General features: G+C 44.4%; 1 protein-coding gene across 11 annotated transcripts in view; it reads right to left on the reverse strand.

Annotated features, from left to right (window-relative positions):
- Lrch1 (leucine rich repeats and calponin homology domain containing 1) overlaps nt 1-24,069 on the reverse strand; it is a 189,799-nt gene that overhangs the window by 40,489 nt on the left and 125,241 nt on the right. For 5 of the 11 annotated variants that reach the window (XM_006252312.5, XM_006252311.5, XM_063274586.1 and 2 more), the window contains 8 exons: nt 22,089-22,204; nt 17,707-17,774; nt 15,673-15,759; nt 14,566-14,655; nt 14,440-14,476; nt 5,947-6,000; nt 5,200-5,272; nt 2,621-2,725 (listed from right to left, as the gene is read on the reverse strand). In XM_006252312.5, the coding sequence (XP_006252374.1) occupies nt 2,621-2,725; nt 5,200-5,272; nt 5,947-6,000; nt 14,440-14,476; nt 14,566-14,655; nt 15,673-15,759; nt 17,707-17,774; nt 22,089-22,204 (630 nt within the window). Of the gene's footprint in view, nt 1-2,620; nt 2,726-4,804; nt 4,886-5,199; nt 5,273-5,946; nt 6,001-14,439; nt 14,477-14,565; nt 14,656-15,672; nt 15,760-17,706; nt 17,775-22,088; nt 22,205-24,069 lie in introns of all 11 variants that reach the window. The other 6 variants (XM_063274585.1, NM_001134727.1, XM_006252313.5 and 3 more) reach the window with 3 other exon arrangements.

Genomic DNA, 24,069 nt, shown 5'->3' on the forward strand with positions numbered 1-24,069 from the left:
TTAGTGGGTACAAAACACGCACACAAAACCCTTTCTCCACGTGTTACCTCTCAGCTAAGCAAAGACAGCTTGCAGCTCTAAGGCAAACACTAAGTGAACTTTACCATTTCACTGATACAAAAACAAACAAAACATGCACTTTGCATGAAATGAAAGGAAATAGTTTCTGTGTGGAAGCCAGGGCTTTGAAGCTTTGCTTCCTCTTCCTTGGGAGTTAAGAGTGTGGAGTGCCTTTTACCGTGGTCAAATGCTAGGGCAGGGACACAATGACAAACTCAGCTCTAGGCTTTAGCTCTTAGGAGTTAGAAATCAGGCAAACGAACTCATCCATTCCCTTCTGGAGCTCCGGGTAAATTAGGTACAATTACTGCCCTTCAAATGCTGAAACTCCCCCTCTGTTGTCCTGAGCAACTTACTTATCTCACATGCTGTCAATGTGCACAAAAGCAATGTATCTGTCTCCCAGGTACACAGAAACAGGCACACGCAAAGGCTCTACGCCAATGCTCACTTACTGTCTCTCAGCAGCGAATATGACGCCAGAGCTTCGAGTCCCCGATGAGCCTCTCACACCCTCAGCGTCCTTACTTTTGTACTGGGGAGAATAAGACCTCAATACTACACTGTCATCACCAAGGAAACGAAGGTGTCTGTAAACTGGCCAGAAATAGATGTCCACTCACTCGCTCTTACATAAAGATCAATTTTAAGTAACTTTAGAGTGGTACCCACCAATTCACCATGAATGAAAAGGCAGAAACACCTCAAGAGAGGCCAGGATGGGTTTTTGACTTCCAAGTAAGTGGGAAAGGGGAAGACAAAGCCACAAACGAAGGCAGAAAAATTAGGGCAGAAGAGGACAGGTTCTCAGGAAATAAAGGCACCCCAGGCTGTGGTGGGGCAGGCAGTGGCACAGATGGACTCCCACGCCATATTGTCCCTCTCACAAGACTGATTTCAGAAACTGTGGGTCTCCAAATGTTCAAGGTCCTTCCAGCCTGTTTGTCATTTTTTTTTTAAAAAATCTCTTTGAAGACCAGGTTACAAAGACAATGGTGAATATAAAATGAGTTCAATCTGGAGCGAAATGTTGGAAGGGATTAAAATGAAAAGAGAAGTTTTTTGTGTACAAAACGAGGCAATGAGCATGGGGATGAATTCTCCAGGTTGACGAAGTTAATAATTAAACTTACAGTTGTCTTAGCTATGTCGTTTGCAAGGCTGGACAGCTACAGGTATCAGATAATGAGGAAACAGCACAACTGTGGAGATGAGCATTTCTGGACACGCCAGGAAGGCCCACACAGTACAGCGGTCTGGCTCTACGGAAGCGTTAAGAATGACTGACACGGAGAGTGGGCTATTTCCTCAGCTTCTCTACTTGGGGACCTACACCACAGCTTCCTCCACCGAGTGAGAAGACCGTGCAGTCACAAGGCAAAGTCTCACACGCAGGCACTGAAAAGGCATGTGACACTTTGGACAAATTGCGAATAAAGAAAAAACTGAAAGCCATCTGACATGGTTGCCCGATCCAGAGGAATACGGAAAACAATCCTTTTACTGCTGTTGTGGTACTATGTGGAAAAGCCCGGGATTTGTTAAACAGAGAGCAACTTTGTTACAACTTACGTTAACGGCTTACATGTGCATGGTGGCTGTGCCTCACACCTTACTCCTGCTTTATTTAGCATGTCTCCTATCACTTCGTATTCTGAGGTAAATTATTCACAATCTAAACCAGCATTAAACCACGGCAGAGATTTGGGTGAACGTGGCACAGACCTAACGATTTTATGTTTACCTTGGACTACTTGAGATATTTAATGATACAAAATTAAAATATCCTTATTAAGACTCACCTGGTATTCTCAGTTTTTTATATAAAATATATATAAAATTTTCAGACTAACTCAGTATTCTTTAATGTACGTGAATTCACACCAAGAAGAATAGAAGTAAAAAATGTATAAAAATTTGAAAAAAAAAGGAAAAGTAATTTCTCTTCAATTTTAGAAATTCTCAATGTTAACATTATTTTCACTGCAAAATTCTAGAATCAGCCATGGTACCTTTAAATTGCCTTAAAAGCCTCATCTGATAAACATATGTAATAAAAGATCAACCTTAGTTTTCTGAGCCCAGGCTCCAAAATATAGCCTCAGGTGGCCTCAAACTCACTATCCTCCTGCCTCAAACTCCCCTAAACTGAGATTACAGGAATGTAACACCACACCCACATTATTAAAAAAAAAAAAAAAACCCTCTGAAAGCATTTGCTGGGGGTCAGACACAAGCAGAGATAACCCAAATTCGTGAGTTTCAATCCTTGTAGATGAGCAGACAAACCAAACCCCAAGCAAAATAGATAGGAGAAAACTGAAAAAAAAAAAAAAAAAAAAAAACCCTCCCCAGAGCCAGCATCCTCAGGGCAAACCAACTGTCACTCATTAACTGCTAGGCAACAGGTCGCAAGCACTTGTCTAGACGCTGCCTCAGAGGCTTCCTCAGTAAGGAGCATGCAGATCTGTATATCCTGTCTCCAGGGACAGAGAGGCCTGTGGAGCACAGTCACGGGCTCAGTACACGAACATTGAGGAAGAGACGACAAGGCACCTACCATTGTCACTGTCCCCTTCAGATGGAACGCTGTAGCTAGAGCTGTCCCATGTTTGTGCCTGCGTAAGTTTGTTGAAGGAGACAGGAGGGAGAATGAGGGCTGGGTCTGCAGGAGAGCGAGAGAGCCAGGCGGACAGTTGCACAAGGACCAGGGGAAACCCGGGGGGGCCGCAGCATTTCACACGTGGCATGAGGTTCGTATGGAAATGAAGTGGATTCCATTATGTGGGGTTTACATTCGAATGAACAGTATAGGAGGGGGATGGGAGATGGCGCATGGAAGGAAGAGAACGATAGAAACCGAGTGTTAGTACCCATCGCTCACACTCTGCATGCAGTTAATACTCTGATTTAACAGCTGTGCGAGCCTGCAGCCTAGCGTGCTGACGGGTCATGGCAGCAGAAGGTAAAGATGTCATCATGTAGGCAGCTAAAAGGCCCACCAGATCCCTCTGCCATCCCTTCTAAAGGACTAATCAGCTGATACAATTGCACGATTCACATAGAACTCCTGGTCACATTGTATACATTTTCGTAATGTATACAAAATGTATACATTAACCCCTTACTTAGAAACAAAATGACTACACAGGAATGTTGCATTTTAATCCTTTTTGAGAACTGAGACAGTAGATTTAAGACACCCCAACCATGGTAAGGTTTCATAGGGTGTTTCACTAAGAACTGAATCTCATCGCTTCTTCTTTAACCCTTGAAATGCCTTAAAGCTCACTTTTCAATAGGGCTCAGTAAAACACTTTTTGATACTCAGTACAGTCTACATAACAATAAATCCAACAAGCTAACCGATTTTTAAAAATAACTCAAGACTTCTAAAATTAGCTATTCATAAAATGATAACATATCTTAATTTTGTGCTCGATTTCCAGAGGGTAACTTCATTAAGTAGTTAAGGAACCAACCACTGGAAACATGGGGAGGAAATAGAATTTGTTTTCTCTAGCTTAAACTAAATGGTCTCTTTTTCATCTCTCCACAGAACTTGAATGGTGGACACTGCAGGTTCCAAGCAGTCTCTGACTAGGTAGGCTTTGGCTGGGCTCTGCAGTGCATTAAAAGTCACCGAATCAATTTTGTAACTAAATTACAAAGGTCGGACATTCAAAAGGCTATTAATCTTTGGAGAGTCGCTCACTTTTTGATTTCAGTTATGAGACATTTTTAAATGGTGCAGAACTGTCCGGAAGGCTTGAGAGAGCCTGTAACAAGCCATGAGACAGGAGAGCAGCAATAGCAGGAACTTCCGTTTTGCCCCAAACAGAGCTGGGACTGTGAACGTCCAGGTGCAGCTCAGATCTGGCCATGTATGCACTTTCTTACATTAGGGAACCTGTCATTTGAGCTTTATGCGTTTCCATCCACACCTTTACTTTCTGTAACACATTCTCTAGGTCTGGAGGTACAGCACTTCCTTGGCATGTGCAAGGGCCTGGGTTTAATTTCTAGGACTGAGAAAGAAAAAGATCTTTGATCATACTAGAGTCATTCTTTCAACTTTTTTTTATGCTATTCTAATGGCTAGGAAATCTCCACACTTGGCCTGTGCTGCCCTGCCCATCAATGCCTTCCAAGAACAAACCATCTCCTCTATAAACGAATCATCTGTTTTTCCTGTAGCAATGTTTATTTCAAGCCAGAAATGTGGAGGGCTCATACTGTTGGCAAAATGGTTTGCCCCAGACCCAAGGTCACCTCTGTTCTCTACCAAGTGTGCTTGCATGTGTCCATGTGTGTTTGCACGTGTCCATATGTGCTTGCACGTGTCCGTGTGTGCTTGCACGTGTCCATGTGTGTTTGCATGTGTCCGTGTATGCTTTCACATGTCCAGGTCCCTTTATAAGAAGCTCCTTAAAGGCATTAGTGGTAAATAGAGTAAAAAGAACAAAGAAGTAAAGCTAAGGAGGTCCTAACAGAAGGCAGCACCAAAACTGGAAATGTGGGAAGAAATAAGAAGAAATGTATCTTTCTGTCTAGGGCCCTTTTTATAAAAATCAAAAGTAACTTTGCACATTGCTAACATTAATTTTGTCAATATAGTAACACAATTTATAATCAAGTAGGTCAAAAAGTAAGGTGCTTTCAGTCCAAGTCTTCCGGACTCCTAACCACTCTCATTAGCATCCAAATGCTCACCCTCTTGTGTGAGGAAATGCAGAGACCTTACCATGTTTGGAAAGCAACTGGGGTCGTCTTGGGGAGGACTCTGCCTTCAGGCTGCCCTTTACCTCATCAGGGTACCAGGAACCTTTGGGGTAAAGGGGAGCTGTTTTATTTCCCATGGGTAAAAGTTCACGGGAGTATTCCTTCCCTACTTACATGTTCTCTTTGCCACCTTTCTTTGCTGTGATTCAAAAGAAGGCAAGCTGCCCATTCCTGGAAGCGTGGACTAAAGCGCTTAATGCAATCACCTGACCTCACCAAGCCGCAGCTGTTCTGATGCCAGGACCCCAGCGGACTAGAACTTGCAGTGCTCGTATTACTCAGGAGTGAGTTTGAAAGGCAGACCAAAGAGAAACCATTTTAGCTACTTGGTATCAGAATGAGCTGAGGTTAGCATACCTGAACGAGGCTTCAGGCCAAATGGAGCTGTGATGTTTGCAGTGGGAGACCCTGAAGGGGAGTCCTCTCTTATCTGTGGGGTGAGAAGAGAAAACAATTGGGAGGGGTGGAAATGAGGGACCACATGTGGTCAGCGATGATTTTAAAACTACTCTGCATTTGCTATGGCTGCATTGTGAAGATGGCTTGGCTCTTACAAAAAACATTTAGTAAATGCTCTAAGAAGCCGTCAACAGAACGTTTTCAGGCGCCCTAGTAAACTGTGTTACTATTATTCTTTTTGTTGTTGCACTGAAGTCTTTACTTGCTCACTACAAAATTGTTTTGCAGTGACACAAAGCCGGTGATCTGCTTCTCACACAGCTGACTGTGTATCGGCAGGCATGCCAAAGAGCACACGGAATGACGTCTCTCTAACATGGAGACAATGGAGACACACAGCTCATCACTCAGAGACTGCATGCCGACCCATCTGAGGTAGCAAATGAGGAAATGTCATCTGAGTGATCATCTGCCATTGTCCATAAAGACGTCCCACTCCTAGATCTCAAAAGCCATTTCTCACAAAATTAATCTCTAATGATACATAGAGCCAAATGACTTTGTGACACTGAGTGACAATGAGAGACCCTAGAGACCCTTCTGCTAACTCTTTAATCCCAGAGTCAGACTGTCCAATTCTGGGACAGATGTTTCAGTTTGGTCCTCATGGAATGCCTCAGTGGCCATTAATCTCAAGAAACTTACCTCATTTGGAGAACACTGGCTTCCATTACTCTGTAACGTTACATCATTTTGCACCTTAAAGGAGAGATAAATGTGTATGTCCCATTAGACTGTGAAGAAGAGGAGGCATGAACATCTTTTTCATTGCCATCACAGCCCTGGCCCAGAAGCACACACCAGCAAATGTTGAATTAATCCATGGGTTAAGTAGCTAAGAAGGCCATACTTCTATTTTCTAAAACTACACAACTGTATTCATTGAAAAAAATCTAAAGAATAACACAGAGCAACATGAGACCCTCAGCACAGGGTTCCTTCCACCTATGAGCACATCTTCCCTGGCCAGGTTACCAAACGGTCTGCTGGCTCCCTTCTCTAGTTTAATTATGGGTTTTTTAGAAACAGTCCAAACCAGTAGTTCCAAAATATACAGAAGCTTTCAGTAAGCACACACGCCTGCCCCATGTAACCTTGAAAATCCTCCTTTATGGGATCAGTTTGTTATCAGTTTGCATAGGCAGTCATTGGGTAAGAGAGATGCTAAGAAAGCAGGCATGACTTGTGTGTGCATTCTTTTTTTTTTTTTTTTTTTTTTTTGTTCTTTTTTTCGGAGCTGGGGACCAAACCCAGGGCCTTGCGCTTCCTAGGTAAGCGCTCTACCACTGAGCTAAATCCCCAGCCCCGTGTGTGCACTCTTAATAAGTAAAAAGTTTGGGGATAGGTAACAAACACCTTCGTCCCTGCCACCAGGAAAGTGTAAAGCGAGATGTCCACTGTGTGAAGGAGTGCTATTTAAAAATGCCCCTAGTTTACATGAACCCAAGGGAAAATGCATTTAGAATAAAATGTCATCCATGTCCCTACCCAATTAACAGGCCTTTGTAGAACTGCTAACAGGTGGCCCTGGGCTTACTCTCTAAGGCCTTCTACCAATTTCCCCCATTGTTCTCCCAAGCTCCTCTCTTCAGTGCTATTTACCTACAAGCAGGTGGGGTACATCCTCACTGTGTGGACACCATGGTACATAACTTCATGGGGCCTGTCTTCTAAAGTATGTTTAAGGCAGGTCACATGACATGCAGGCAGACCCCTCTAGAACCCTTGCCTCACCTCTCAGCTGTAACACAATATACCCAATCCTCCCTAGATACCCTTGCTCCCCTGCAAGTCCATACCCAAAGAGGCCACAAACTAAGTTGTCCTCATGCCTTGTTATATACTCTATCCTTTCTGGAAGAACACAGCAAACAGACTCAGGGTGCAAACCACAGCATAGTCTCTTGGAATATTTCCAGTACTGACATCTTTTATTCACTCAACAATTTTGCTACTTCATAGGACTCACGCTGTCCTCCAAAACAAAAAAGCCATTCCCTGCATAAGTGGACAACAAAAGGTGGCAAAGTGACAGTCTGGTGAAAGGGAGTGTAGATGTACAACCCAGTAACAAGTGAGACCACAGACGCAGGACCAGGGGGCCTAAAGAAGCCACAACCTACTTCCTTTTCCTTCATCTCATGACTTCCTTTCTGCGTCAGTCTAGCTGTCTGTCCCTTCCTCTTGGAAGCCTGTCATAGGCCCAAAAGCTGCCTTAGAGGGAAGACAAGAATGCCTCATGCAGGCATGACTACTCACCAAGGCAACAGAAAACAAGTTTACAGCATTCTAACCTAACAGAGAGCTCTGGAAGCCAAAAGAGAGGAGTTCTGGAACCTTTGGCCCCTGGCAGCTTTGCTTCCTTCCCTGTGCTCTGGCCATCTTGGAAACAAGGAAGTTTGCCACAGGGTCTCACTATGTAGTCCAGGTTCACCTCGAAACTGGAATCCTCCTGCCTCAAAGGCAGAATTATAGGCACGTACCACCATCAACAGCTACGCAGTCTCCCCCTGCCTCGGCCTAGCCCAAACAGGAAGTTGAAGTGTGTGCAGCTACTGCTTACTGGCATCTGTGTAGGATGCTAGGCAAAAATTAGACGCAGATTGAATGGTGAACTAAGCTCGGTCTATATTTAGTACATACCCAGTCCCTTCTAGCCTTTCCAAACTCTTTCCACATTCCTGCAGGCGCTGCTCACGCACGAACTTAAGTATGTTGGCTTCTTGCCTTCTGCCAAGACAAGCTTTAAGGGAAGGTTTCAAGCCATCAGCTCTCACTGAGGACGGAGTATGACAAACTGAATACAGAAAGGCAAGAGAGAGTGATGGAATAGTAGGCCCACCCATTACCATGGTAACGAGTCAGCCAGTCTCAACTGTGAGCATCATGCCCTGCATCCATGAACCAGTCATGCTAACTCCTACATTTCCCAACAGTCATCTGGAATATACGCCGCTAAGAGAAGGTCCTTTGTGGTCCTCATGGCTTCCTGAGTGACACACAAGCAATCCCCAGAGCAGACATATGGAGGAGGTGGAAATAGAAAGGCCTGGTGTCCTGAAGGTTTGACTTGGAAAGCTTCTGCTTTATCCTGGTGTAAAAAGGGTCTCACCCAGCCCTGGCCGGCCTCAAACTTGTAACCAAAGCTACCATTGTACTCCTCATCCTCCTAACTCTGCCTCCTGCCAAGGGGATGCTGCCGTGCCATTTATTGAATCCTTTCGGTAAAAACGTTCAATAAATTACTTAGGATTAAACTAGAAAGTAGGCATTACTTTAAATGTTGTTTGCCTCACTGTAAACCCACTAGCGGTAGGCTAGGCAAAGCAACAGTGCTCACCATGGTAGGCAGACACAATGCATTTTCACATTAATGTAGTTTACAGCAATGGTTTACTGGGAACAGAAACCCACTATAAATCAAGAAGCACCCGTGTTGATAAGGCCTATAAAACACGAAGCACCAAACCTGGCACCCAGCAGGGCGTTCCTCTCCCCCTACCCATTAAAAATAAGCACCATGTTTGAACTGTGTCCTGGAGATGCAGTGGAACTAATTTTTGTCTGGGAATCTTGTGTCCTCCTCACCCTGAAGTCATGTGGCAGGACAGTCACAGGGAGCTGAAACATCTCTTCACAGACTTCTCACTGGTCATGGGGGAACAATGTAATAACCATAATACACCCCAATAAAATGGTGTCAGATAACAGTGGAGTGTTTGAACTAATACAAGCAACGGGAGAGAGGAGGACATAAGCCTCCAAATCCGAGGGCCTGGGAAGAGCACAGGACAGCGCCAAAGCAATATCTAAAATAGTAATGCAGACTCTCAATCGAGAGGAAGCGTCAGACAAACACCAAAGGAAGAATGTGCCACAAGAAAAGGAAAGGGCTGGGTGCTGGAAATGCAGCTCACTTGATAGAACAGGATCCTACCTAGTACATGCAAGGTGCTGGGTTCAATCCCCAGTGCCGCATAAACCGGATGTGGTGGAGCACACCTACAATTCCTTCCCTCCAGAGGTGGAGGCGAACGAACGGAAGTTCACCATTGCCACCTACTACACAGCAAGTTCAAAGCCAGCCTGGGCTACATTACACCTTGTCTCCAAAAGAAAAGGCCTGGCAGGGGCTGTGGTGGCACACGCCTATAATCCCAGGATTTGGGAGGTATGAGTAGGATGTTTAGGGGTTTGAGGTTATCTTCCGAACCACACGGAGTTCCAGAGCAGCCTGGGCTACAAGAGATACTATTTCAAAACAGCAGAAAAGAAATGGCCCGCATTCTCCACGGTTTCAGTGCCATCAAGTCACCATCCTCAGAAATGCTGCAAAGCAAAGAAAACAACAAAGAGACCAGAGAGATTCCATAACCAAATGTGAAGCCTGTTTGTACACGGTGTGACTGAAATGCAGAGCTGTAAGGAGAGCGACTGCCAGCTACTGCAAAGATGGAGAGACCAAATACCATAGCTAGCGTGAATAAACATCCACACAGGTTGAATCTCCTTGCCAGAAAAGCAAAGGGCTGGGACTGTTAGGACGTGTTCAAATTATCTGCAAACGTGCAGTAGGAGCTTAGAAACAGGCTCTGAATATAAACAGTTTACTTTCCTTTCAAATATGCCTTATACACACGGTCTGAGGGGACTTTATTTTCTGTTTTTAAGCCCACCTGTGTTTTAACTGTGGCCTGTCTCATGAGAGCAAGTGTAAAACTATATGTGTGGTGTTCTATTACTGCTAAAGACACTCCCCAGGTTTGTAACATCTTGTATTTGCATACTAAGGATAGTTAGCCTATAACTGGAAAGTGAAAGATTATAATATTTTTATAACTTTGATAGGGCCCTGTAATTTATTTTTTTATTCCTTTAAAGTTAAAAAATATTTCTAAATGTGCAACTTTAAAAAAAAAAAAAAGAAGTGAGTCTACAGGAGAGGTTAGAGTGGCTAAGAGCATTTGCTCTTTTAGGCGACCTGGGTTCAACTCCCAGTACCTACAAGCCAACAGCTATCTATAACTCAAGTATAACTCCAGGGGATGTGACGACTCTTCTGACCTCATACATGTATATGCATGTACATGGAGCATACACATGAGCAAAGCAAAACATTCATACACACTAAGAAAATGTTAAAAAAAAAAAGCTAGTCTACACAGAAATAAATATTCTCAAACAGGAAGCACACGGAAACCATTACAGGGCATCCTGCAAATACGTCTCCTGATGCTCAACTCTGGTTTGTTTGCTGACACGTCCATCCAGGGCAGAGGGGACACTGATCCTGTCTGAAGATCACACAGGTGACAGAAAGACGCAGAAGAACAACAGCTGGCATTTACATGCCCAGTGCTGTGAGGTTTCTCCTCAATCATCTCACTGGAGCTATACAACAGCTATTACTGGACTGAAATTTACTAAAACTAAAAGTGAAGTTTAGAGAGGTTAATTAAGTTGGACAGAGTTAGCAATTCAGTCAGGGCAGCCACGTGACGTAACTACCAGTCCCTGCCCATAGCAATGCAGTCACAACCTCTGCAAACCTGGCTTCCCCTTTATGTTTCTTATTTTCCTCATTTACACAGACATGATAAGTGTAAAACTGCTTTATTACTTCACAGTACATGAGCTGTCAGATCTGGTACGTATGCTGGTTTGTAGGGAATCTCAATAGGCCATTTTAAGCCCACTCACTGGGAGGAATGAATTAGACTGGAATAGGCTGTATAATGGGTGGTTTGAGTAGAATGACCCTCATAGGCTCGAAAACTCAAATACTTCATCCCAACTTAGTGGAAATGTTTGGGAAGGATTCAGAGGTGTGGCTTCATCAGAAGGGGCGTGTCTGTGGAAGCAGGCTTTGTGGTTTCAAAAGCGCACTCCATTCCCACTAGTTAGCTTCTCTGTCTCCTGCCTGTGAACTGAGTTGTAAACTTTCATCTACTGCTCCAGCACCATGACTGCCTGTCTGCTGCCTCGTTCTCTACCATGATAGTCACCATGACCGCCTGTCTGCTGCCTCGTTCTCTACCATGATAGTCGCCATGACCGCCTGTCTGCTGCCTCGTTCTCTACCATGATAGTCACCATGACCGCCTGTCTGCTGCCTCGTTCTCTGCCATGATAGTCACCATGACTGCCTGTCTGCTGCCTCGTTCTCTGCCATGATAGTCACCATGACTGCCTGTCTGCTGCCTCGTTCTCTGCCATGATAGTTACCATGACTGCCTGTCTGCTGCCTCGTTCTCTATCATGATAGTCACCATGACCGCCTGTCTGCTGCCTCGTTCTCTGCCATGATAGTCACCATGACCGCCTGTCTGCTGCCTCGTTCTCTATCATGATAGTCACCATGACCGCCTGTCTGCTGCCTCGTTCTCTGCCATGATAGTCACCATGACCGCCTGTCTGCTGCCTCGTTCTCTATCATGATAGTCACCATGACTGCCTATCTGCTGCCTTGTTCTCTATCATGATAGTCACCATGACTGCCTGTCTGCTGCCTCGTTCTCTACCATGATAGTCATGCGCACTCATCTTCTGGAACCATGAGCAGCAAATGAAACATTTTCTTTGTAAGTTGCCTTGGTCATGGTATTTCGTCACAGCAATGGAAAAGTAGCCAGAAGTTGGCACCAGAAAGGGGTCTATGGCTGTGACAAGCCAGACCATGCTGTTTGTCAGAGGAATGTAGAAGGTTTGGGACTTTGAACTAGGAAAGCATGGCTTAACAGGGTCATCATCCTAGTAGGAGCCTGGAAGACAGAAGTGTGGAGAGCAGGGGGACTCTAAAGGCCAAGCCCTGGTGGTTTCAGAGGAGAACAGTATTGACAACTGGGCTATAGACCGTTTTTTGATATTTTGGCAAAGAATGTGGCTGCATTTTGCTCTTATCCTAAGAATCTGCCTGAGGCTAATTGAAAGGTTTGGGGCTAATTTCACTGGCCAAAGTGGTCTGAAGATAGATTCATATTTACTCTGATGTGTAGTTATTAGTAATGACTCTTATGAAACTCTACAGTGAAAAATAGGAAGGACAAGAAGAAATACAACATGTACAGTTTGAGAAGAAAAAAGGTGCCAGGAAATTTAACACGAGAGCCCAGGCTTGTGCTGAAAGAGATAAAAAGACGCTCAATGCCAAATGGAACAGGCGGGGTGGTGTGCTTGGTTCAAGACCTATCCAGCTACACTGCCAGTCCGGAAGAGGTCTCAGAGATGTCCTGGCCCTAAAAAAGCAAGAAATCAAGTGTATGTAAATTTAATTCAAGGAGGGAGCCAGACTCCATCCAAAGCAGCGAGCTGAATTTGGCAGCATCAGCCATGTGGCCTGGCTTTAGAGTCCTGATGGACATAGGAATAAAGGGTTGTGGGATCTTCCTCCATGGTTAAGGGGAGCCACTGAGGTCAGGCATATGAAGAGGAGTTCCTGTATGAAAGCCTTAATGGGCCACTGTATGCGTGAAGCCATGAAAGGGCGGCCTGGATCACATTGGAAACCCCAGCACAATGGACTGGCCAGCAGAGCCAGAGCATGTCTGCCAGAGAGCACTTCACACAGGAAATGGAACCAGCCCAAGCTACAAGTGTGTGGCAGTCGAGAAAGACAGAAGGGCAGAGCCATCCATGAGTTGGAGTTTGCCCTGCTGAGAACTTTGTTTTCCCCTGTTTTGGTTTTTCCCTTTCAGAATAGCCATGTATATTCTGTAACACTGTAGGTTTGAACTATGTAATTTGCTTTTTCTTTTAAAGGGTGTTACAATGAAGAGGCTGCCTCACAACTCAAGAGAAACTCTGAAACTATGTTCAGACTATGAAAGACTATGGAGACTTGAAGTTAGACTAAATGCATTTTACATTTTATGACCATAAGCCTATGGAGTCCAATGAGTAAAATACGATGGTTTGAATCAGAATACCCCTCACAGGCTCAAAGATTTAAATGCTTGGTCCCCAGTTGGCAAGGAATAAGAGGTGTGGTCTTTTGGAGGAGGCAGGTCAATGGAGGCAGGCTTGGAGGTTTTAAAAGCCCATGTCATTCCCAGCCAGCATACACCTGACCCCCATGTGTGTGTGTGTGTGTGTGTGTGTGTGTGTGTGTGTGTGTGTGTGTGTGTGTCTGTCTGTCTGTCTGTCTGTCTGTCTGTCTGTCTGTCTGTCTGTGTTTCTGTCTGTGTTTCTGTATCCTGTTTGTGGATTAAGAAGTAAGCTCTCAGCTACTATTCCAGCACCATACCTGCCCGCCTGCCTGTTGCCATGAGCCTTGCCCTGACATTCACAAACTCTAAAGCTCTGGAGACCCAAATCAAACAATTTTATATGCCCTGATCATGGTGTTTTGTCATAGCAACAGACAAGTAAGTAGAACAGCTGATTCCTAGCTACTACGCCAAACTTAGCTTTCCACAACGGGGATAAACTTTCTCTAGGATCATTCCTAGTTTTGTGTCAAAAACATTTTCTCTACTGCCACCCAAATTTCATTCCATTTAACTCTATCTAACTTATCGTGTGCCCAAATATTCCCACCAGCTTCTCGTTACAGTATTCTCTTGCTTCTCCATATGGACCTATGCATAATCTACTCCCACTCTTTCTTGAGTCAGAATCTCTGGTTGTCGCTGGGGCTTTTCAATTCGGCTAAGCTGGCCAGCCAACGAGCCCCAGACACGCTGCTGTGTGCCCCTTGCAGCACCGAATCACAGGCATGGGCTGCAGTGCCAAGGATCTGAACTCAGGTCTTCACGCTTGCATGGCCATATAGCTCCCCAACTCCCTAGATGTTCTTTTAATCTTCCCAAATATTCTCAATTCGTTTGACGGCATCCTTCAGGTCCTTCATTTAACTAGACTTCTTTCTCAACTCTAACGTCTACATCAAATGGGCCTCCTTCCATTTGGGAGCCAGACCTGGTTTCCCATGTACTGCAGGCAGTGGCCACTGCCTGACAGAAAGAGCCTGTTTTCGCAAACAGTCTTAGAGAATCTAACCAAAAAAGCCAACTCTCACCTTTGCAGGAAGGTGGGGGACAATAGTCAACAGAGCTAGAGAACCAGGAAAGGTTACAAACTCTGTCATGAACAAATACCACTGCTTTCCTCCCCCACGGCAACACCAAGCTCTGTCCTTACCTCACGCTCTGGAGACCTCTCGAGCTGCAACTGACCACTGTAGGAAAGTGGAAAAAGAGACAGAAGATTTTGGAACATGATCAATTTCAAAAGAGGAAATATACTGAATTTAAAAAGTGAACATACTTGAGTGAAGAATCAGGGAATTCTAAGGCTTCTGCTGAGCACATGGGGTACAGATTCAAAATACTTCTCTCTGTAATGTCCGTGGTTAGACTAAAGAGGAGGAAGAACAGACAGGAGTAAAACCATTAAACTTCTGATTTATTCTTTAGGCTCCAGGCAGTTCAAACACTTAACTGACAAGCAAAGCTTGTCTTTGGGATTAAGAGAAAATTTTTCCAAATACATGTGGCTCTCCCAACACAATACCAGGGTTTTTTGTTTGATTGTTTTGTTTTTTAACTGAACTCCGACTTATGAACTAAAGACCATGGTAATGTCTGATGAAGTCGTTATTGTCAAGGGTCACAAATAACTAAATTTATCCAGGACATCACATATTTACAGAATCAAGCCAAGCTGCTAAAGTAACACTACAACACTGACGACATTTTAGGCTTGACCGCAAAGTCTTTCTGATTTAGACTGCTTTATTTAAAAACTAACAATTCACTGGCTCACAAGAATATTACAATAAAAATTAAACTTGTCAAATTTATTATAGTTATTTTAAAATAAAAGAACAAGTACAGGAAGAAGCCAACATAGTGAAAAAGAAAGTGTCCAACAAAAAGTGATTTTAGCATGGCCGTTGACAAGATGACGTGACAGCCAAGTATCACTTGGGATCTTTGAAGGTCTTGTACAGTGCCTGTTCCTGACAGGGTCCGATTCAAATTTAAAAAGGAAGCTACAACCCAAGTCTTCAGAAACATAATGACTGATTATCGTACATCTGGCAGTACCGGAAATAAATACAAGTTGTAAATGTCCATTATTTAGTAGGTTTTTCCTCCTATGTTCATACATCAGTAGCAACTCTCTGCACTTTTGCCATATTTCTGTTTTCCATAAATGAAGCCAGCCGTGCCATGTGAATGCCAGGAGAGGTTAGGACCGGGAAATTTGAATCTTTTACTTTGGATCTTGGGGAGTAGGTAACTAAAGGACTGCACTGTTAGTGGTTACATCCAGACCAAATCCGGTATAAATGTTTTACACGGTGACTTAATGTGCTCAGTAAGTCAGTGCCTTCATTTACACGCCAGACCCAGGAACACACATGCATACCCGTTGGGACCCTGCAGCAAATCTTCTGCCTCTCTCAGCTGCTCGATCATCACTATATCCAAATCCTGGTCTTTGGATGAATTTAGTCTGTAACATAAAGTGTGGGTGCAGAATGACTACTAAGACATCGTAAGCTCATCCTTGCAAAACCCCATCAACTTTCTAAAAAGGACTCTGAGAAACCCAGTTTGGATGAAGACAAGCAACAAGTGCGGGTGGGTCCTAGCGAGGTGGGAGAAGGCCCTGGGCAGGGAAAGCTCATCTCATCTCATCTCCAGGTTCCCAGGCTTCTACTTGTTTCCATGGCCAGTCAGACAACAGACAAGGCCTTTGGGTCTTCCTGTAAGAGCTCCCCAGAGTGGGGCTGTATGAGTCCCCAGGCTTCCAACTCTGGTTCCCCCAGCACGGCTGAGTGTTACTACTTTTACGACGTGGGGCTCAGTGTGTGAGAGTAGCTGTCAGGCCTGATTCTTTAATGCAGGAAAATCAACTGTGCAGCTTATGAAACAAACCAAGCCCAAGCAAGTCCAGTCTCAAGGAACGAAAGGCCCTCTAGAAAGCTCCACGATGATCCTGACTTTAGAGTCAGGGTTGAGAAGAGATGTGAAACTGATAATGGGGTTTCCAAAGATTTATCTGGCCTCAGTTTCTTCCCTTGTGATTCTACGATGCTACACTGACTCAGGCCTCCTTGGCCTCTCAGAAGTGTATCCAACTAGCAGCTGGTAAGATAGAGTGATACAGAGGGACTTTCCTGCAAGGGAAATTTGATCACAGTTGGCTACTCTTCTTGCCACACAATGTAGGCCAATGAATTCCTACTAGTAGAGAACATTTTTAAGAATTTGACCAGTCCTTTTAAGGAAAAAAAAATAATGCCTACAAAGTATAGTGTTAGTTTGTCAAGACCTACATACATCACACACCACAGACAGCCAAAACCTATGAACTAAACATCTACCCAATGCTACAGGTTCCAAGTCAACTTCATACAAGAGGTCCATTTTTTGTCAAGACAGTCATCTGTCCCCTTGGATATCTTGTCAACTAAATCTTTATATATAGTAGAGCAAAAAAAAAAAAAAAAAAAAGATATTCACTTGGTACATGATTCCTCAGTGTCAAGGGTTAGCCTTCTGTGGCCTTGGAGAGAGACACATCACCAGTCTAGGCCCCAAATTCAACATCTGCAATATGGCAGACAACAGAGCTTACAGGACTGCTACAAAGATTAGCTGGGCTGCTGCCCAGGAAATGAAATAGTGCCGGGCACACAGAATTTAATGTACTAGTTATGACAGTTATGAGATTGGCAAGCAGGACACTGGAGAAATGCTTTTCAAAGATTTGAACCAGAAGACCATGGTTGAAGGGACCGGCTCTCCAGACACTAGGTCTGGCTATTGGCTTCTTCAAGGAAAATGGAAGGAAGGTAGAAGATGTTTTCACTGTTACGTTTTTATTGACAGTCTCAAGTAAAACTCAAGGCTAATGAAGAAGTAGAGTCTTCTGATGTGCTCTGGTTGGAATATACATCCCAAACTTTATGTGTAGAAAACTCAATGCCTAAGAGAGTAGTGTTAGGCACAGGACCTTGAGCAGAGAATCTAGGATTCCACGCCCCCAAGGAAACAATGGGTGCCACTGTTTCAAGAGATATCACCTTATCCACAGGAGCTCAGCTCTGTCTCCACCTCAAATATTCTCTCTTCCCATGGGACAGCTTCTGCTGTATTGTGATAGACCGAGAAGCTCTCACTAGACACTCGATCCTGAACTTCTAAACCAGTAACTATAATCCAAATAACCTTTTACTGGCTATGTTCTTACCAGTCTATGTGGGTAGCACATATGAAGAGAGACTGTATGCCCTAATACTGTAACAAGAGTCATAGGAAAACTGGTAACTGCTTATCTGTCTGACTTGGGGAGATTCTAGGCTTCTCCAAAGAAAAGTGGATCAAAAGCTATCAGGACATGACTGCCAGAGCATCTGAAAGGGAAGATGGCCCATGACCCAGCTCTGGCACTCACAGTTCTTCCGTCTGCCAGTGAGCATCCTCTTCTATCCGTAATAGCTCTTCACAGTCTTCTGCCTGGTCCTACGGACAGAACGCGTGGGCTGGTCAATGAAGAGTTAAAACTGGTCCCAGTCCATAGCCACAGCAGTGTAATTCACAAGAGCCGAAAGCCAGCTGTTCACTGACATGCAAGCTAAAGATATATAATGGAATATTCTTTACATGGAGGACATAATTACACTATACAGAAAACCCTGAGTATGAAATAACACATACACACACACACACACACACGCGCGCGCGCGCACGCACGCACACACACACACACACACACACAACACTGCATGATTCTACACATGTGAGGTACTTAGAGTAGTGAAACTTATTGAGAAGGAAAGCAGAGCAGTAATTGCCAGAGAGGGGTGGCACGGTGGGAAGATTTAATTGTCAGAGAGAGGAGGCACGGTGGGAAGATTTAATTGTCAGAGAGAGGAGGCACGGCGGGAAGATTTAACTGGTAAATGGTCTCAGTTCAGAAGGATGAAAAAGGCTTCAGTGGAACAGAACAGTGTTAACAATATATAGGTAACACAAACTACAGTGAGCATCTGAAATGTGGCTGAAGCGATCGTTGTGGTGGTGGATGGGTGCATTTGCACTTCAGCATTTGGGAGGGCAAGGAAGGCAGATGGACCATGTGTTCAAGGACAGCCTGTGCTACCTACCAAGACCTTGCCTCAAAAAATTTTACAGACAAAAGATTTCCTAATTTATATGTATTTTACCACAATTAAAACATAAAATTAATAACAATAGCAATAACAACAACAACAACAACAACAATAATAATACAACCAAGCTGGCTTAGGATTACGACTTCCATTAGATAGAAGCAGTATAAAGTCTACCTGAATGCCTCATTTAATTCAGCTTACTGGTATTTAACAACAGGAAATGCCCTGCACTGAATCCAGTAGTTTCACGTGAACAAAGTCAGCGGACACTCAAATGTTCTCACTGAGCCTCCCACACCGAAGCGCTCCAGAGATGCTGCCCTGAGCATAAATCCTCGGAAAGCGGTGTCCACTGTGGGCCTTCCATGTGTTTCCTTGGACTTTCTCCTCAGCCAAGGCAAATGTCCAGGCTGAGCCTACACTGACAGAGGGCCACCCTGAGCGGGTACATTTCCCTAGCAGGGACAGAACATCAGACTGGGGGGTACAGGGCATATCTCCATTGGTTCTGGTGTCTCTTTAGGATGAAACTTTCCCCAGAGGAGTGCTCAAAAAAAAAAAAAAAAAAAAAAAAAACCACTCAGACCTCAACTGTCTAGACTGTACTTTCAGTGCACAACAAGTAAACATGTAAAGGAACCGTGTTGTCATTCTGCAAGTGACAGTGAAGCTCATGAAATCAGACTTCCAGGTGACACTTCCAAAGCTACGTGCCCCAGTTCTTCTAGGCTTTCACTAGCAAAGGCAAGGGGGTGGTCTTCTGATTTTAGCTCCAGAATAAAAAGTCAACAAAACAAGCAGTTGTTCTTCAGAACATAGAACAGGCTAACATTAGCCTGCTACCCTTGTTTTGCAAATTAGGCAGCCTGCTCAGGCAGATTCACCTGCTGTGTACAAAGCAGTGCTTGGGGTACTTGTGAGTAACACACACGCTCACATACACATACATGCACGCACACACACACGCATAAACACATACATACATACATACACATGTACACATACACATACATGCATACACGCATGTATAAACACAGGCAGATATACACATATACACAGACACACAGACACCTCACATATACATACATACACACTCATACAACTCACACACATTCACATACACACACATGCATAAACACACACATACATATACACAGCTCACATATACACACATAAACGCACATGCATAAACACACATACTCACATAAAACTTATATATACACACACATACATACAACATACATACATACTCACATATAAACACACTCAGATAGAAGTCACATACACATGCATAAGTGCGCTCAGGCGCGCACGTGCGCGCGCGCGCGCACACACACACACACACACACACACACGCGTGTGCGAGCGCAGTGATGAACAATCAGAAGCAGAACCCAGGACAGGCAGGATAAGGAACAGTCTGCCTCTGGCTCCAACTGTCATGGTGGACCTAAGCAAGCGTTGTTGTTGGTCCACTTAGTGTAATTTTCATATTTTTGTGCCTTCAAAAAATTATCCCATGGTTCTAAGTGGAACCTGAAATATAACGCTGAGATGCTGATTAATCTCCCTAGATAACTTCCCAAGACAACTGCAAAGTACCCCATAAAGAGACAGCAGGTAGGCATGTAGTTTTACAGGTGTGCCTCATTGTGTTAGTGAACTCAGTGTTAATGAACCAACAGCACGCCGCCATACATAGGTTAGACTGCGAGTGCTGCTGTAGCCATCTGAGGCCCACAAGCACACAATGAGGAAATTCTGTCACAGCAGATTTCTCGGACCCTATCTCTGTCTTTGAAGCTTGGGTGACCTGACCTGAGTCAGGGGTCTCTAAAAAGAACACACATGAAACAAGGCTTTGTCTTGACTGACAAAAAGGTGAGCAAAGGAATCGAACTTAGTATTTTCTCGGAGTAGACTAGCTCTGTATTGAATAACGCAACACACATAGTGGTCTCAAACATTACAACTACTATGAGTGATTTAAGAAAACAGGCCACAGTAACAGACGCACGAGAGGCCAACCGAGTAGATAAGGCAGGATTATACAAAACACAGAGCTTTTGATGGCCAATGTGCTGGGCAGCCTGGCACACTCACAGGTCACAAGACAGGAGTCAAGCCGGACACATGGTTGCTCCTTGAGTATCTGCCCTCAGGATGCACCCTCCGCATGAGCCATTTCCCAGGGTGCTTGGCATCCCCGAACTCTCTGAATCCAGGGGACACTGTGCTTTACTAATTTGAGATTTCCTTTGGAAGTTGAACTGGAGCTTGTCTCTTCCAAAGACATTGTTTTCAAGTGTTCTATGTTTAGTCTCAACTTAAGAGAGATTCTTGATGAAATGAAGACAAAATCATTTTTCCATGTTCCAATGACTGACCTGTCCCACAAAGCTGACAGACAGGCGTCAAGTGTGGGAGAACCTTGTGGGAATGACCTGAGAGTAACGGAAGCACATTTGTGCCCTGAGAGAAGAGCTGGTGGCAGAATGTAGACTGTGTGCACGTATGCTATGTCCACATATGTTATGTGCACACACGTATGTCAGGGACTGTGTTGGCTGAGGAGCTGGAGTGGGCAGTTGCAACCGTCTCAGACATGATGAATTCAGCCAAAGCAATGTCAGTGGAGATACAAGATGAAGCACTGAAGCTGAAAAGCTACCGTACCATAAAGACTACGTGTTTTACGTATTTCCTTCTGTGTATGTCTGTAATCGTTTGAGACCGTCACATTGCACAAACTAAGTCAGGTTCATCACGGAACTGTCAAGTTCATTATTTCAGTCTCCAGGGCAAGAAGGCTAGGGCACACTACAGCCTCAAGCAGTACAAAAGAAGGTCAGCTTGTTTCCTGCCCAATGACAAGAGGGTGTGTGTGTGTGTGTGTGTGTGTGTGTGTGAGATTCCTGGGAATGCTGGTTAGCATGGGTGAAGGCATCAAGGAATCATCAGAAAACACGGATGAGGGGCTGCCGCAATGGCTCAGTAGGTCAAGGTGCCTGCTGCCAAGCCTGACGATCCAAGTTCAATCCCTGGGATCCACATGGTGGGAGGAGAGAGCCATCTTGTCGGTCCAGCACACTGAAACTTTTCGAGTCATATACACTTTTGAGCTACTAGTTTTAGAGCATTTTGGGATTCAGATTTTTAGATCAGGGATTCTTGTTCTGTAATATCTATATGAACATTCCAAAATCAGAAAAGTCCAGCAATCTAGGATGTCTTCTGATTCAAGGATGGTGGATTAAAAATGCACAGCCTTTGCCCTCGAGCTAAGCATTCACAGAAACCATCTAGGCATTCACATAAAACATGCAAACGTAAAACATGGGGAGAATGAAACCATTTTGGAGCTTCCGCAAGTGGCCATTGTCATTCTGGTAAATCAACTGTGAGGCTCAGTGACTCAAGAAGAAGCTAAACGATTCCTAATCAGAAAACAAAAATCATTTATGAACAGACAGTCTAGAACAGACATGGCTGGGGCCAGTTCTCAATGTTGGGGGTGGGGGGCGAGGGTCAAGCTTTGAGAGGACATGCTGAAGGCTTTAAGAGCAAACAGTAGGCTGGACTGACATGTCCGGATGAAATCTTTGGATCTGAATGCTGAGGTCCCAAGCAGGGGAAAATGAGTTGAGTTGCAAAACCTTGCCTTAATATAGTTCATAAGTTCGCAGTGTAGAACATCTGCACGGCCAGCAAACTGCTCTCTTTCTTGTCCTGAGCTGCCACTGTCACCCAAAAGGGAAGGTGTCGGCTGAAAGTCTCCTGTCAGGAAAATGCAGAGAAAGCAAGAAAGTGTGACTTCAGGGTCAGAGGCATGAAGCACACACAGCTCCCCAAACACACAACCAGCCCCTCCCTCACCTGCTGCAGAGGTCTGTGAGCAGCCCACGTAAGGGGGGAATTAAACATGGGGGAAGAGGGAGAAACAGAAAACAAACAGAAGACTCCAAACTGAGAGTTAAAAGTCAAGGCTTCTTCGTAGCTTTTGCTCCCCCACGAAAGAAACAAAATGCCCTCTCATGCTTTTAAAGGGTTGAGAAAATTATAAAAACCACTTTTGTGTTTTTAGAAATGTGTGGCTAACTATTACACATGCTAAGGTCAATTCTAATGACCACTGTCACCTGGAAATCATTGTGCCATTTAGATAGGTACCTGCGTATACACTGTAGGGGTTAAATTACTTCTGTCCATAAGCAACCAATAGAAACCATAAGAAAGAGAAGACCAGCCAAGAGCCTCAGATCCTCTGGACAGTAGAAATTACGCAAGAACGGCCTTGCAGAAGCCAGAGCATGCTGGGGCAGGACTCAGCTGTTCCAGCAGGCAGAAGGCAGAAAAGGGGACAGCACAGAGGACTCTCCTGACCGAAGGATAAATAGGAGAAAGCAGAGTGTCCTTTAAATAGTGACTGCATGCTGGGGATTTAGCTCAGTGGTAGAGCGCTTGCCTAGGAAGCGCAAGGCCCTGGGTTCGGTCCCCAGCTCCGAAAAAAAAGAACCAAAAAAAAAAGAATCCAACTAAATAGTGACTGCAAGATGTCGAGAGGTACAGCTTTGTTACAAGTCTCTGTGATGGAACGCGTGAGACAAGGGCAGATAACAACACTTAAAAAGTTTTACAAGAGGGAAATTTATCTTAAACATGACCCTGCCCACAACAATCCATATTGTTAAAAAAGATTATATGAATTTGGCATCCGCTACATTTGTTGTTGTTGTTGCTGTTGCTGTTGTAAGAATTTAGTTATATTTTGGGGTTTGGTTTCCATCACAGTCTCTATGTTTAACGCTTCCCTCAAGCTCTAAAATTTAAAAATCTAAATTTAAGAGTCAAGTGTGCTGATACTCTCCGACAACCCCAGTACTTGGGAGGCTGAGGCAGGAGGATAGAAAGTTCCAAGCCAATCTGAGCTACATAGGAAGACCTTGTTTTAAACAAACAAAATAAAATACAAGTATCCTAAAGAGATACTGGTGAAAGAGAACACGGAAGTGTGTGAGCAGCCTTAAATTAGCTCTCTAATCATTACACAGAACACCCTGGGCCTGGAGACACAGCTAAATGCTGCTCCTGCAGAGGACCTGGCTTCCATAACCAGCACTCACATGGCGGCTCACAACCATCTGAAACTCCAGTCTCAGGGGACCCAGTGCCCTCTTCTGACCTCTGCAGGTACCAGGCCCACTCACAGTGTGCTTACATACGTGCAGGCCAAACGTGTACACACACAAAATCAAACCAATAAACCTAAGAAAAGGATTTTTAAAGGGAACATAGTCACCTGGGAAACGATCTATCATTCATACAGTTCTACATTACTCTCACAGCATTCTCCACTGTGTCACGAATCATGAATGATGAAGTTCAGTGTTTTCTTTCAAAGTCACTGAACAAACAAGATCCATCAGAAACCTACCACAACTTCTGCATGGTGGTACGGCTGCTTTCGAGATTCAGAAGGCATTCAAGCTACAGTTCACTCCACGATTATCAAAGAGTCAAAGAATGAATGCTAGCAAGCCCGAAGGCCAGCTGACCTTACGGGGGATGGGAGAGGCCAGCTGACTTGGTTACAGTCACACCAGATTCCCAAGCCCATGCCTCAGGTGTGTTAGATATGTCTG

This window comes from Rattus norvegicus, chromosome 15 (genome assembly GCF_036323735.1).
Source record: "Rattus norvegicus strain BN/NHsdMcwi chromosome 15, GRCr8, whole genome shotgun sequence".
Taxonomy (NCBI): domain Eukaryota; kingdom Metazoa; phylum Chordata; class Mammalia; order Rodentia; family Muridae; genus Rattus; species Rattus norvegicus.